Source organism: Phoenix dactylifera, unplaced genomic scaffold (genome assembly GCF_009389715.1).
Source record: "Phoenix dactylifera cultivar Barhee BC4 unplaced genomic scaffold, palm_55x_up_171113_PBpolish2nd_filt_p 000121F, whole genome shotgun sequence".
NCBI classification, from domain to species: domain Eukaryota; kingdom Viridiplantae; phylum Streptophyta; class Magnoliopsida; order Arecales; family Arecaceae; genus Phoenix; species Phoenix dactylifera.
Genome location: NW_024067689.1, coordinates 447,595 through 462,538, shown reverse-complemented (window position 1 = coordinate 462,538; position 14,944 = coordinate 447,595). Strand labels below are relative to the sequence as shown.

Below are 14,944 nucleotides of genomic sequence, written 5' to 3'. Positions count from 1 at the left end.
TTTCAAAAGTTTCCATCATACTATATGAATATCTAAGAAATAGGAAAGATGGCCAGAGGAAATTCTTCACTAGCTAGTCCATTTTTTTTTAAAGAAAAATATTTAAAAATGTTTAGAAGCATTCAAATCTGAAGTTTATTTCGAACATCAACCCATTAAAAACCAAAACATTTAAAAAAAAACAACATAATAACAGAAAACAAAATAATAGGATGCAATAACTCACCTTGCTTCGTATATTACTGAATGCGGAGCAGATAGAAGGTGATGAAAAAGGGAAAAGAGCCGCAGCAAGAGATAAGACGATCAAAACCAAAGTATAGTAGACAGAAGCCAGACGAGTCCTCTGTATGATGGGAAACAGCAGCGAAGTGGTGCGGAAGAAGAGAAAAAAAAAAGGAGGGAGGGGAGGCCATGGAATTAAAATAAGGTCCCCCGGATGGTTTACAAGAAAATTGAGTTCCTCGTGGCGGTAATTCTATCGCCCGCGGTGATCCTATCTCGAGGGAGGCCGCACGGCCGAGGCGCACCGCAGGCTTTGGTGCTGCGCAAGCGAAGGGATCGCCGCGGGCGGTGACCATATCCGAGGGGGGTGGAAGATGCGGCGTTGGTGAATGGCGGGAGCTTCGCTGCGGCCCGCCCTTCGGTTATCTTGTCCGTTAAATCGTGCCTTCTCGTGTACCGATGATATCTTTGTTCCGTAGATACCGTACTTATGGATTTTGTTAGATATAAAATTTTTTTTTTCTCGCATAAATACCTTCCTAAATATCAAATTTTGCATAAATATTCTTTCAAAATTAATATTTACATATATACCCTCTTCAAACATTTATTTTACTATTCTACCTTTTTTTTTTATTTTTGCATATGTACTCATGCAATCTAACGCCGTTAAAAAATTAACTGTTTCAAATTAAAATAACTAAAATACTCTTAATAGGTAGATGTGCAAATAGAAACATTTATAAAAGATCGCGATTGTGATCCCAATGGTAGGAGAAAAAGATAGAGTCAATAGCATAATTTCAATATTTTATTTTATTTTTAATTAATATAAATATGATTTTTCTTAATACCGTTAGAACAACCGTTATATTAGAAGTATTTGTACAATAACAGAGTTTTACGACGGTATACATGTAAATATCAATTTTGAAAGAATATTCATGCAAAATCCGATATTTAGAAGGGTATCCATGCAAAAAAATCCTAAAAAAATTGTTAAGTGAGTATTCTTCTAAATATCAAATTTTATATAAATACCTTCTCAAAATTGATATTTATATATATACCCTCACAAAATACTTATTTTTGCTACTCTATTCTTTTTGTATTCTTATTTTTGCATATATACCATGCCATCTAATGCTGTTAAAAAATTAATAGTTTCAAATTAAAATAACAAAAATACCCTTAATGGGTAGACATGCAAAAAAATATTTATAAGGGTTACAAGCAAATAGCAATTTTACAAGGATATTCAAATAATTTTGCATATTTATAAGAGAAAAAAGGTAATTTAAAAAATTTATTTTAGTTTTAATTAAAATAAATATGGTTTTTATTAATGGTATTAGAAGAACTGTTATAATAGGGGCATTTGCAGAAAGTAGTATTTTTTAAAGATACAGATATAAATATAGATTTGAAGAAGATATTCATGCAAACTTAAATTTTTAGAAAAGTATTTATGCAAAAAAATTCTAAAAAATATATATATCAAGGCTCTTCTACCCATCACTTATTCTAAAAGAAAATGTTAAGATTATTTGCTATCTAATGCTTATTTAATGAAAGTTTGGGCTTATAAGATCACGAGCGCGGGTTTAAATTCGTATATTTCAGATCTCGCGTATAACTATCGTTTCTTGGTATGTCCTGTGATTTGTGAATATGATAAATTAATGACAATTTTATGAGTACTTATGCATTTATTTTTATTTTTATTTTTATTTTTTTGGTAGAAAACTTATGCATGTATTCGAAGCTGGATGCGTGTACCAGTAATCCAAATATCTAAACTTAACCCGCAAGGCATTCTGTAGCAGTATAAAAAAATTGTGGTTAGTTTTTGTTATATCCCTAGATTTGGTCTTAACCAAAACTTTTTTTCTTGATTGAAAGGGAGGCAAGAAAACAGAGTTCACTAAGAAAAAAAAAAAAGGTAAAGAAAGTGTTGGGTTGCAATAAGAGCTTTTGGTATTCGCATCCGTACCATAGTGGGCAGAACAGATCGAGGGATACAAGCGACACTGAAGAAAGCGATTATGGATCATCCTGGACTAAAAGAAAGTTCGTAATAATCCAAAATTTCATCCAAAATAGCTAGCTAAAGATACTATTTAAATTTTTTGATTCCATATAAGCATTCAAAATCTATCTAGCAAATAACCGATGTGGGACTAACGGATATCCGCAGGGATCCTCACATACTCCTTCCGATTAAGCTTTAACATTCTCGTTAGGCTAAGAGTTCAAATCTAATCATAAACATCACGATCAGCTTATCGTCAGCCCCAATGAATCCATGTTGCAATGTTCTCTAGTCCATATAGGTTATGTGCTAGGTCCGCTCTGATACTATTTGCAACAACCTAAAATCTCATTCAAAATGGCTAGCCAGAAGATATTATTTGGATTTCTTGATCCTATATAAGTACTCAAAACCTACTCACGAAAAATCGATGTAAGACTAAACACACGCCCGTATAGGTCCTCAAAACATTAGATGAAAAAAAGCTGCAGCAAATAGAACCAGCATTCTAAATTCGGAAGATCCACAAGGCCGTGCCTTGCGAGGCAAGATGAAAAAATAGTCATCAAATATATAGGACTCAGAGATCGGCCATTTTTCCATGGATATGCTTGATCTTCGCCCACACCTCTCCAAACTGAAAGGTTCTACCTTGCATGTTAATTAGAATATAGCATGTTAGTATATATACAGCACATCTAAAAGTTTGCCGAGACAAGAAGTGGTGATGGGCTCTAAATTTTATCAAGATCTCTGGCCTTCCAGGAAGCACCCCTGAGCCCCGGATGTTTGCCAATTGTCAATTTTCGTAGGTACACCTCACCAACCTGTAATGCTCCAAGTTTCTGCAGCTCATCTGAAACATGTTACAACACTGTAGCCAACTTCCACCGTATCACGGCATCAAACACAACCGAGTCCGACTGAACCATGAGCTCTGTATCTGCGAAACGAGAATTACGGCTGCTCTAGTGCAAGGCGATGACGAACTAGCATTTGGCAAGAGATTCGCTGCTTTAGAGACAAAGAGCAAAGGTGCTATTCAGGACGATCACAGCCGTCCACCACCAGATCACAAGCTGTGGTCCACAAAAATTATCAGTGCGCCCTGCATGCTTGCACCTAGATCCCCAACGCTTAACGTTGCTACGACTGCCATAGTGCCCACCTTAGGATGTCCGATGATATTCTCCAGATCGAACCAGCGAAGCATGGAAAATTCCTCACCATTCGGTGACCCCATCTCAAATTACAGGGTAAGGTAGGCAAACCTACCGCACTCTAAAGGGCGAGGGCGTTTTGAGAAATTTGAGATATGCTCTGCTCGAGTGCATCGCGAGACCCAACAGCAACTTGCAGGTAAAACTATACTTTTTCTTTCTCTTTCTTTTCTTTTCTGTTTTTTTGATAGAAGGATTCCTGATCCCTTTGGTATTTACTTGCATACTGTGTATTCCTAATCATTGTATGATAAGTCTGCGTTAATCCTAATTCCTTATCCTATTTCCGCTTGGAACTCTCGAAGCTGCGTATACTTGTAATAAAGAGGCAATAAAGCATGAATCAGTCTTGGCGCGATAAAATCTCCATTGCTAGGGTTTCCAAGAGAACTCTTATTGGCTAGTGTGATTAAACTTCTCAACCACAGAGAAACGACAGACATGTCCAATGCCGCTGAATCAACTGTTCTTCGCATCCCCAAAGATCGGTGTCAATACCTCGTGAATGCACGGCCACTCTTGCAGAGCGAGGTGACTGAAGGAAGATTGATCAACTTGACCATGGAACCTCAACAGGTGATTACCTCAAACTATTGTCATCAGTACACTTCATTCTTCCACCGTTTCTTGTTCCTGCTTGTCTCCTAGAAATTATTCTCTCTAATCTATACTAAAACTGAATACTTCTTAGCTTGCTTGTTTTTGTTCATGAGCTAACCATCAGGTATGTAATGTTCCAGGATGGGACAGGAGAGGTTTTACTGAGCACAGAAAAAGAAACGCCAGATGTCACCGACCTGTCAAGATGTTCTCGATTCATCGAAGAAGCAACTCGAGGCCAAGCAAGTGGCCGAGCAGCGTATGGGCACGTCCACATAATTGGGTCATCATCAGCCATTATTCACGCACGGGACCTTCTACTCCACTTATAGTTCCACGTTGGGAGCATTGCCACCCCTATTCCAAAGAGAAACTGAGAGAGTTTACCCTGCAACTATGTATTTTTGCTAGTATAATGTCTGTAATGTTCCACCCTTCAATGGTCTTTCTTCTTTATTCAGTGCCACTGAGAAAGAGTTAATGAAGTAATGAGATTGGCTGGAAGCTTGGACCATACTGTGGTCAGGCAACTTTGGAAATTTGCATCAACTAGCTTTCGTCTGCCATTATGCATGCAGGCTGCTAATGACAGACCAGTAATGCTGGACAACAAATTATGACCAATGAATTCTGGGTGAAACTGGCTGAGCAAATCCATACATCAAGATAAAGATCTTAGTCCAAATCAGTTTATTCTAGAGCTTTCTAAAATAGTGATATCGAATTTGAGAATGATGAAGAGTTTTGCAAAAATTCAGGTAAAATGGATAAATCAAATGAAGTAGAGATACTAAAGCTAACAAGATATTGAATGGAGTTTTTTTCCAAGTGAACTGGGCGCAAAAGTACTTCGACAAACAGGTCTGATCGCTAATGGATGAGCCATCACTTATTATCCAAACAAATGAAATTTGCAGCATTACCAAATTAAACCGGTTGATCAAGCAATAACCTGGCCAAAGAGATGCCTCCGGATCTGCAATAAAAGAGACAAAAAGTTGCAGCAAGTTTAGAACGCAAATTTACATTTTAAAAAAAAAAAAGTTTAGAAGGAAAATTATGTATCTGATGAAATTAGATCTGAAATGGACTAAAACAAGATTTAATGGAAAGCATAACGTGATTTGGTACAATTCTGGGGATTACATTCCACATAGGAAGGAGTAATGTGTTCATGTGGCCATGTCAAATTTTCACAAATAATGTCTGAACATATCAGTTGCCGAGGAAGCACTAAGACTCCCACAAGTTAAAAACTAAATAATCTACAAACTAAGAACCAGGAAGTGTTTAAAAATTTTATCATGGGATAATGCTGACTCCATAATCAGACAAAGGTCTTCATAGATTAGGGTCAATATCACACTTAAATGTATCTTGGTTCTTAAAGCATGTCAGAGTGCCCCTTACAAAATTTAAATTATTCTGCAAAGAAGCACGTTGAGTTGATATTTACACAGTTTTTTGGGCAGCATAGGGAGGACAGCATATTAGCCAGTAATACCATGATTACTGAACCCAATTATCGGAAAATTTAAATTTTCATTGACAAATTATATTATAAGGCTCAAAGAAATGTGCATTAAATAAATATCTACCTTCAAGGTCCATTCAAACCAGAAAAGGAAAACAGGAGAAAAAATAAACAAGAAGAATAAATAAAGAGAGCACAACACCATAATGCCTAACAACTAGAATTGAATTCAGATGCTAAAACAAATTTCCATAGATGTCCCAATCTGCTGTCTATTTTTTCCAAAAACATTATCACTGCCCGGCATCTAATGGTGGGACTGATGATTGCACATTGTCAGACAGTGACTGACTTGAAGTAGGCAGCAGATTAGGGTGTCCATGCAGAAATTTTCCATGCATGCACTGGGATAAGATATTCAGAGCACTTTGTTTTCTCAACAAATTGCCAACTTGTTGACGAAGCTCAAAGAAGTCAAATTATCCAGTGAAGAGAAAGTAAGCACCTCTGGAAGTTTCTTCCGGAAGACAACATCCAGCCTTGCATCAAGTGTGTTCTCAATAACGATCTTCCCATCTATAGAAGCCAAGACAACACCTCCAGAGCTGAATCATTAAAACCCATCATCAGTCATCATTGATGATCCTTTATAATTAGAGTCACCATATAGAAAATAAACAAAAGGCAAAAATCCCACAGGATTAATGAGTTAACACCTAAAGCCACTAATGCAACTAGAACAAGAACCCTAAGAACAATACAACATTATCAAATGCCATTTTATTTTTTAACATATGGAAGAGCCAGTTCCATGGAAGAAAATAAGTGCAGGACAAGGGCCCACAAAGATGGAATACTGTTTTGATTGATAAATATGGACCTCGATTTCGGAGATGATGGTGTATTTGGCATGAGATATCAGAGATTTTTGGCCTTGTTACTTGTATGCATGGCTTGAACAAAAAAGATTAAATAAGAGCAGGACTGACAGTTGGAGTTAATGACTATTTAAAAACACTGGATTACGAATGGGGATTTCCTTGGAGATTCCAATGATTTTTTCGAAATTCATGTTCCGACTTTGAAGTTCTTTGAAGAAGAGATGGTTATGATGGATGATGAAATCACTTGATATCCATTGGTGTATGAACCAAATACCATCCCATCAAGAGCATCTTATGGATTTCTTGAAGATACCTTTTTCCCTTCTTCGATGATGAACTTCACAAATTTGCTTGTTCTCTAAGAACATGTTGATTTAGTCATAGGGAAGTTTGTTAAGAGCATGTATTTAGTGGAATAGTTCATTGTGGAATTCAAGCACCTTCTATTGGTTGTTTTATCTAAACAGAGGTGTTCAATTATTTGGTCATTGCTATTTTGATGTTGACCTTTGCTTATCATTTTAATGGCCTACTGACTGATTCACCATCAACTTTCCTCTAATATTTTTTGCAGGGTGAATCATTTGATCAGTGCATAAGGAAAATAACATCCTTCTGAAGTCCTTAGATAACATGGAGTTGTCATGATGGTTATGATACATTTAGTCAACAGGTTCCCTTAGATATAAAAAATGGGTTGCATCTTATAGTTGTGATAATATTAGAGGTAACTGCAATACAGATATTAAGGAATATAAAGGAAATTTGTAGAAATTAATCAAACTCTCATCATGATAATCAGAAATTATTTGTTTTCTCTAAATACATGTGCCTACTTGGACATAAACATGTAGAGAGTTTCTTAACCAATGATTTGATATTTACTTTTATCCCTCCAAGATATGAAGCCATGATTTTGCATATTATACAGCATTTGGTGCATTTTACAAGCAATTGTGAGTATTAATAAAAATTATATATTCCCTTCCAAGCTTCTAAGTGTATCAAGTTGTCGTTTATGAAAAAACTAAACTAAAGCATGAAGTCTACAAGCATCTAAATAAATCGATTAGGATTGGCCTCTCAGTTATGACTGCAAAACTATTGATATTCAGCTCAGATATTTAATCACTAAACATTTATGAACTTAGATGGAAGGTGCACTACCAAAAGAGGCCATGTGCATGATGATGGGTAGGAGCTGGGGGCAGGTAGACATTGTAGTCTACTACAATTTCAGGAGGAACAACATTTGCTTTCTCTGCATATTCATTCTTTGCTGAATCCAAAACTGACTGCACAAGATAAAGGTCAGCTTCACGACAGCGCAGCAATACGGCTGGTTCCTTCAATCTAAGCAAGCTCTAAAATGATTAAAAGAGGAGTATTAGCTTAGTATCTAATAATAATAATAATAATAATAAAAGATGGCAAATGGAACCAAGTTATGGAAAGCAAAGATATTTAAGTAATGATGAATTAGCTTGGAATGATAGAAAGCACTGATATTGCAACTAAAGTGGTTAACAATTGACAAGAAATTTGAGTTATCTCACCAATATTTAGTGACTATTCCGGCCGTATCATATGCAGCATCTAAACAAAAAATTATCTAAGCCATGCTTTTTCCTCCTTTTGCAATCACATTAATGCAAGATCTTTGTCTGGTTTATAGCTTTTCATTGCATAGCATACTAACTCATCAATTTTGTGTTGTCATGGGAAATGGCCATGGTATTTTAAGCATCCAATACTAGTAATTACAAGAAAATATGCTCAAACTCTGATACCTGAACAATCAGTTCTTTCAGAAGCTTTTCATATGCATATTGATCATGGCTGATATGCAGGAGTTCCTTCCCCGCAGCCTCCTTCATGGAGTTGACTAAATCATCCTGCGCCTGAAGAACTTTGATACGAGAAGCATTCAGCTGCATAGAATACTCACTGCAGAAAGAAAAAGTAAACTTTGTCAAACCATGACATCATGCTGATAGATGTTCACAAGTGTTAGCTTTTATAAGCATGTAGGCACATGCATATATGCATGTATGCATAGTTGAACATATATGCATGTGCCTACAAACTAAAAACTTTAACGCATACATGCATATATGCATGTGCCTACATGCTTATAATTCATAAGTTGCAATCATAACATATCACTTTACTCTCTTCATATGCCTGTACATGGCTTGCTATCTTACAGTGTATGTGCATGAGTTCCCCCAATATGGCATCTTAAAATATGCCTTAGTGGTGATTGTTCAACACTCTCGTATCATCTTCTACAATTTTAATCTATAAGGGTAAACTGATTTTGCACTTTCCTCTGGACCACTCGCCTAGAAGAGCCTCCTTCCCTTCTAGTTGCTTCCTTAAACAATGAATACATTAAATCTATGGGGGCTAATCAGGCCTCTATGGTATCCCATAACATGTGCTACATTGTTGCTCAGAGAATAGATTTTGTTAGAAAATTTAGTTGAACATATGAGGTAAATGAAAGAAATTGAACATTGCTGAAAAACCCATTAGACAAAGTGATGCAAGATTCAAGCATAGATTAATACTTGCTGCAACTTTGAAACAAATAAGAAGGTAGTTTGAGCATAAACTTTGGAAGTAGTGGTGCATTTTAGAATTTATTGATATGAATTTTTGTCAGCTATATGGTGTACAATTAGATTTTTGTCATTTCTTTAGTGGGATTGGGCCTCAACCATGAAGTGTTCACTTTAATCTAGTGCTTTTCCTTCTTTTAGGTTTCATATTCGTCTCTTGAATTTACGAGACACATTGCTCTGTGCACCAGTTCTCTTGGGTTAACCGTCTTTTAAAGTTTGTCAGCAGGGAAAACAAATAACAAAAGAAAATGAATGTCAAAGAACAAAAAGAAGAGGTGCCAAGAGGATTACATTTTTCTCCGAACTTCGACCAGTTTCTCCTTTCGTTCATATTCTTGTCTGATCTTCTTCTTTTCAGCTTCAAAAAGTTGCAATTTCTCGATGTTAAATTCCTACAAGGCCATCAACGCATAGAACAAGACTTTAGGGAGGGAAAGATAAAAGAAAGAATTCAAATCGGTAAAACGGCATTTATATGAGCACAACAATCAGTAAAACAGCAAGAATTGCAAAACATAAAGAGGCTATTTCGCATTGCAGCAAAATCCTTCATCATTACCCAAAAAAAACATTGTAATCTGATTTCAGTTTCCAATTATCTAGATATTCCTCTGTTGTTTGTAGCCCTTGCAGTAATTTTTTTTATTTATTAAGAAAGATTATCATTCTCCGTATCCAAATTTTTAACTTCACCATTTAAAACTTAATCCCTAATATGTGAAGATAAATCCATTCATTAAGCCCTTGAAGCTTATGATGAATGATCTGTTTGACTAGTTGCCTGGCATTAAACAGCAATAAACAGTGCTAATCGGCACAGTAAAATGAAATCTTCTTTCTATGATTACAAGTTAGCTTCTCTTTTCTGCCACCTAACCCAGCCAATCAACTAATTCTGCATCGACACCTTGTCAAATTAATGGGCTTCCAACAAGCAACTAAATGATTTAGAAAAAGATGAAAAGAAAAATCAGCACTGTTAACAAAAATTCCAGGATATTGGGATGTACATCTCCAGCAGCTGATAGATAGGCTCATTTGTTACTTCTGCAATGTAGAATAACTCTATAATCAGAACACAAACACCGAAACACCAATTGATTCAACAAAATATTAGCGATCTAAAGAAGCACAACGATAGCAAAACTCAGAAGATCAACTTTTTCCATGATATCCTCGCGTAATCTTTAGTACATCCCATCAGCGTCATCCATCCAAATTAATCATCACAGGAAGGATAAAAATTACTCTTCTAAGCTTCTTTCATGCCAAATTATAGATAATCACAGAACCAATCTATCAAGATTTCCCTAAATTACCAATAAACGATAACAGATCAGTCAAATAAACATCACCAAGAGAATCCGGGGAAAAAATGGCCAGATGAATGGAAATCTCACAGCAGAATTTAGCAAAGATATGGAGAAATGGGATCAACAAAAGGGGAGAGAGATCGGAACCTCTTCGGCGGAGACGGAGATCTCGTTGGCCTTCTCCTCCGCCTCCTGGCGGATGAACCGCACCATCTGCTGGATCTGCTTGGCCACATCAGCGTCGTTCATCTTCGGATCGCGGCGGAGATCCGACGGCTATCGATGGATCGAGCTCCCGAAACTTCGAACTTTCCCCGGTCGAGAAGGGAGAAGGAAAGCTGCGGGTAGACGGAGAAGAAGACACGGTGATGACGGCCGTATCCCGTATTTATAGGTGCGTCCATTGAGTGCCGGACGAATTATTCCCTTCAGGGCGGAGGAGCCCCGCTATGGATCCCAACCACGGTAAACCCAAAAAAAAAAAAAAATCTATGCCACGCGGCATGAGACAATTGGATAATATGCGTAATAGTCCATTCCCATCGGAGACGCGTGGCAACGGGCAGCAGGCTTGTGCCTCGAAGGTCTGATTCCGACTTTCCTGTACCTTTTTAGCCTATTTGGTTATTGACCACACGCGCACAAGAATTATTATGCGAACGATAAATCCGCCGTCCAAGATTGACGCTTTGACGCATGAAGTTATCTCGTCCGCCAGTTTACGGCGTCGTCGTGAAGTATGCGACGGGTGAATGTGACCTGGTTTCGTGGATATGCAAACTTTTGCGTCTTGAAATGACATTGACCGGTGCTGGCTTCGTTACAAGAGATCAAATTGAATACGGCATTATATACGGGCTCGCCCCCGCTGGAAATAGATTCGCTAACAGCGGTGCAAGGATTAATCATGCCAACTCTAAATTTTAGCTTCCTCCCTTATATAACATAATATGAAAATCGGTACGAGCATGTATTTAGGCTCATATCAGCTATATCTTGAATAAAGTTTAGATATCTCCTGACTAACTTTATTGAATGAGGTCCCGAATTATGATAAAATAGTTTTGCATGCAACACGGGTTTATAGGAGTCGATCACCGACCGATTGTGGTGCTTGTAATTAGATTTAAATGAATTTGAATTCTTAGCTCGACGAGGATGCTATGCACTAACTAAATTTTGGATACTCTTATAGGGTCGAGAAACCTAAATAATACTTTCGGCTAGTTTGTTTTAGTGAGATTCTAGGTTGTGACACATAATTTAGGCTAAGTCTTTTACGCACGATATTCATGGCCACTCGGGATAACAAAGAAGCCAACTCCCAATTTGGTTAGCTTATGCAAATGAGGACCACCTAGCCAGCTACACCCTACATCCTAATCTTTCCCTTTTGGCGCTTGTTGATTTATAGGAACGTACCCATCTTGGATCGTAAGTGCGTCTTCTTTTTGTTGGGCTTGGTCCCTCTAATGTACCAAAGAAAAAAAAATGACATCTCAAATAAAATAAGGAATCAATTTAGGTCCTAATATGGCAACCGCATTCTCCTCTTACATTCAGAGAAAATCCATCAATTAAAATAATTAAAAACATGTTTGATTGAAAAAAGTTAGATCCAAAATGGGAACAAGAATAAACAACAGTTATTTGATTTAAGATTCTCATTTCCATTCCAATGAGAATTACCCCAATTTCTCAAAATCTAATTTCGATTCACCTTCCAAAATTTAAATCCCATTCCATTATATTTATATCAAAAAATAATTTTTAAAAAAATACCCATCTATTTTTAATTAATTCTTCAAAAATATTTTTTCTGCTTAATTAATTTTTCGATTTTGATTTCGATTCCAATCATAAACCAAATGCGTCAGAAAATATGTTTATTTCGATTTTCATTCAAATACATTCTGATTCCAACTGCAAACCTAACACATCCAACTAGATTTAAATTAACGCACCCTAATGCACCAATTGGTTGTGATTGACCGAGACTTGGGAATCTGATGTGCGTTTTTATCTTACCATAAGTCAAACATTGCGATCATGGTTCCTGGTGATCTAAACTTTTTGAAAAATATTCCTATATGGGAACATGAGGTTTCGTTTATCTAGATTATATGTGTGTTGCTTCATGGTCTGGGGCCTCCCAACTGGAGCAGACCTTGAGTTTTTCCTAATTTTTATGTATAACAAAATCTTTTTTTATAAAAAAAATATCCTCGCGTTATTAGCTGCGGTTTCCTGCGTTATCTAATTGAAGCAGCACGATGGAGCTGTTAAATGGCATAGAGCTGGTTTTTAGTACTAGCACATTTAATATTTGTGTTTGCCTCAACTTTGAAAAGCCGATCGGCCGTTGCTCCGTAATATTTATAGACCATTAAAGGAGTATGCCTTCCATCAGATTTCGCATGTCTACTGAGAGGCGAATGATGCGGCTGATTAGGGAAACCACAGGCCAATGCTAGAGTCTTTATATAGTATTTTGATTTCTGATTTTGTTGGCGCATTTACATCCATCACATATGAGCCGTCGTTGTATCAAAAAAAAAAAAACCTCCCATTCATCTCTTTTTAATAGATATTTTAGCGGCACGGAGCTACATTTGTTGCCTTATTCCGGGAATGGGAGCTAAGGGAAGAAAGAACTACGTTACGAGTTGAAAGGACATTTTTGATGACTTGAAGCAAATAAAATAACAGTCACACTAAGCCATGCAAAAACGAATTTGTATGAGTGTCCACAAAATTGCGTTGAAAAAAAGAGGAGGGATTAAAATTATCTACAAAGGAGTTAAAAATTCCAGTTGTTTTGGAGTGAATAAACCACAACAATTGTAGCCCCTTTTTATCACATTCTACAACTCATGAGTGATTAGCTGCAACTTACAAGTAGTTGACTTGAGAAGCTTGTGACCTTGTGTTACTTACCTGTAATTAGGTATTAATTTAGTGGAGATACAAAATTTTTTGTATGCATTCGCTCTGATATGCTTTAATGAAGAAAATAGATGCAGTATTTTAGATTATCGAGGACTACAAATTGATGATTTGAAGAAGACGCCTTTACTTGAGCTAATTTAGAAAGAACAATAAATAAGGGGTTGTTTGGCTTGCAATCTAAAATATATTAATTAAATTATGATCGTTGTTCTTAAAAATTGTGTTGCTATTGGCTGATGGCCAGTGAACATATATAATCAAATACTGATACTTAATGTGAAAGTTGCAACATGTATGAAAGGAATGCAAAGAGCTATAAGTTGCCTTTGTGCCATTAGCTTTCGATTAGCTCCATTATCAACCAACAGGGGACATCTCTTTAAGGCTTGTTTAGATAATCTAGCAGAATTAGGCTGGATTTCATATAAGTATTAGACCCATTAACATGCTTAGCTTGTTTTCTTCTTAAAGCCCATTTTAATCTTGGTCTAAATTCCATCTATGGATCTATTGAAATCTTTTTTTCCTTCTTTAGAATTTGAATTGAGGAGGGATTGGATCGATATAGGCCCTCCCCCTATCACCAGTTGGATCTGGTTAGCTGCCACACCTGGACTACCCTTGGACAACTAAACATGACATGCTCAATAAACTCCTCTACATTTAGGCATCCATCACAGGTAGGGTGGAGCTTCACGCCCCACTCCCTGGTCGGAAAGCAACCCCATATAACCTTCTACAAAAACAAGGCAACCTAGAAATGAACACGGAGCTTCCACAACTAGCTGCCATCCATCGACCGAGACACTTCAGCTCTATACATCTTCCCAAGATCAGCGGCTCTTGCCTTGAATCTGCACGTCGTACTCCAAATCCTTCTATGAGGCCCTCCCCCTGGGAACCGACATGGCTAAATTCATCTCTATCAACTGAGCCTCGAAAACCTGCATGACCTTCGCTGCATCCCATCTTCACTCCTCGAAAATGAAGAGGTTGCACACCCTAAGGCTGGAGCTCTCCACATCAACCATAGTGGGCCACAATCAAATAGAAAGATCTTACACCCAGGTATCATTCAGGACATCGATCGACTGGCTATCGCTGACTACCCACCTAATCCGAGAGGTCACTTGCGGAGCCCAATTGCACATCTCCCGCTAGATGAATGAACTGTGCCGGCCTATCTGAAAATCCGACGCCATGGTTCGATCGTCATAGTTAGCCCTCATTAAGAACTCCATAGGCCATCCAGCTCAAGTAAGAACCGGATGACATGCCTAGCTGCCATAGCTTCCCTTTTCATCAGCAAAGAACAAATACCCAAACTCCAGTGCCTCAAGGCTGGCAAACCACCTCCTAAGCAATAAGATGAAGTCCCTTCCATCCTGCACACCCCATATGAAGTTCCTAAACAATTACTCCGCTTTCGCTAGAGGGGCCTTTGGCAAAGCGGTGTAGGACAACAAATAGATCGGCGTCGAGCTAAGAACCTATCTCACCAAAGTCACTATCCCCATCATAGCATGCCATCCATCCAACCTTTATCTAATGGCCTGCTCGATCTCGCTGCATTCTTCTTTTTTCATAGAAGATAAAATATGAAGCACTTTTATACCAAGC

General features: G+C 37.4%; 1 protein-coding gene across 1 annotated transcript; it reads right to left on the bottom strand.

The window, feature by feature from the left end:
* Positions 1-4,708: 4,708 nt before the first annotated feature.
* Positions 4,709-10,756, bottom strand: LOC103713489 (V-type proton ATPase subunit E-like). Its single transcript, XM_008800441.4, has 6 exons — positions 10,523-10,756; positions 9,354-9,454; positions 8,226-8,382; positions 7,603-7,799; positions 6,057-6,156; positions 4,709-5,053 (listed from the first exon to the last, which is right to left on the bottom strand). The coding sequence occupies exons 1-6, from the start codon at positions 10,622-10,624 to the stop codon at positions 5,018-5,020; spliced, it is 693 nt and encodes a 230-aa protein (XP_008798663.1). The 5' UTR covers positions 10,625-10,756; the 3' UTR covers positions 4,709-5,017.
* Positions 10,757-14,944: the final 4,188 nt, after the last annotated feature.

Excerpts from the sequence above, each read along its gene's own strand:
- LOC103713489 (XM_008800441.4), bottom strand. The coding sequence starts at position 10,624 with ATGAACGACGCTGATGTGGCCAAGCAGATCCAGCAGATGGTGCGGTTC. Across the intron at positions 9,455-10,522 it reads TCTCCGTCTCCGCCGAAGAG|GAATTTAACATCGAGAAATT; the intron begins GTTCCGATCTCT and ends ATGGCCTTGTAG. Across the intron at positions 6,157-7,602 it reads CATGCACATGGCCTCTTTTG|CTCTGGAGGTGTTGTCTTGG; the intron begins GTAGTGCACCTT and ends TTAATGATTCAG.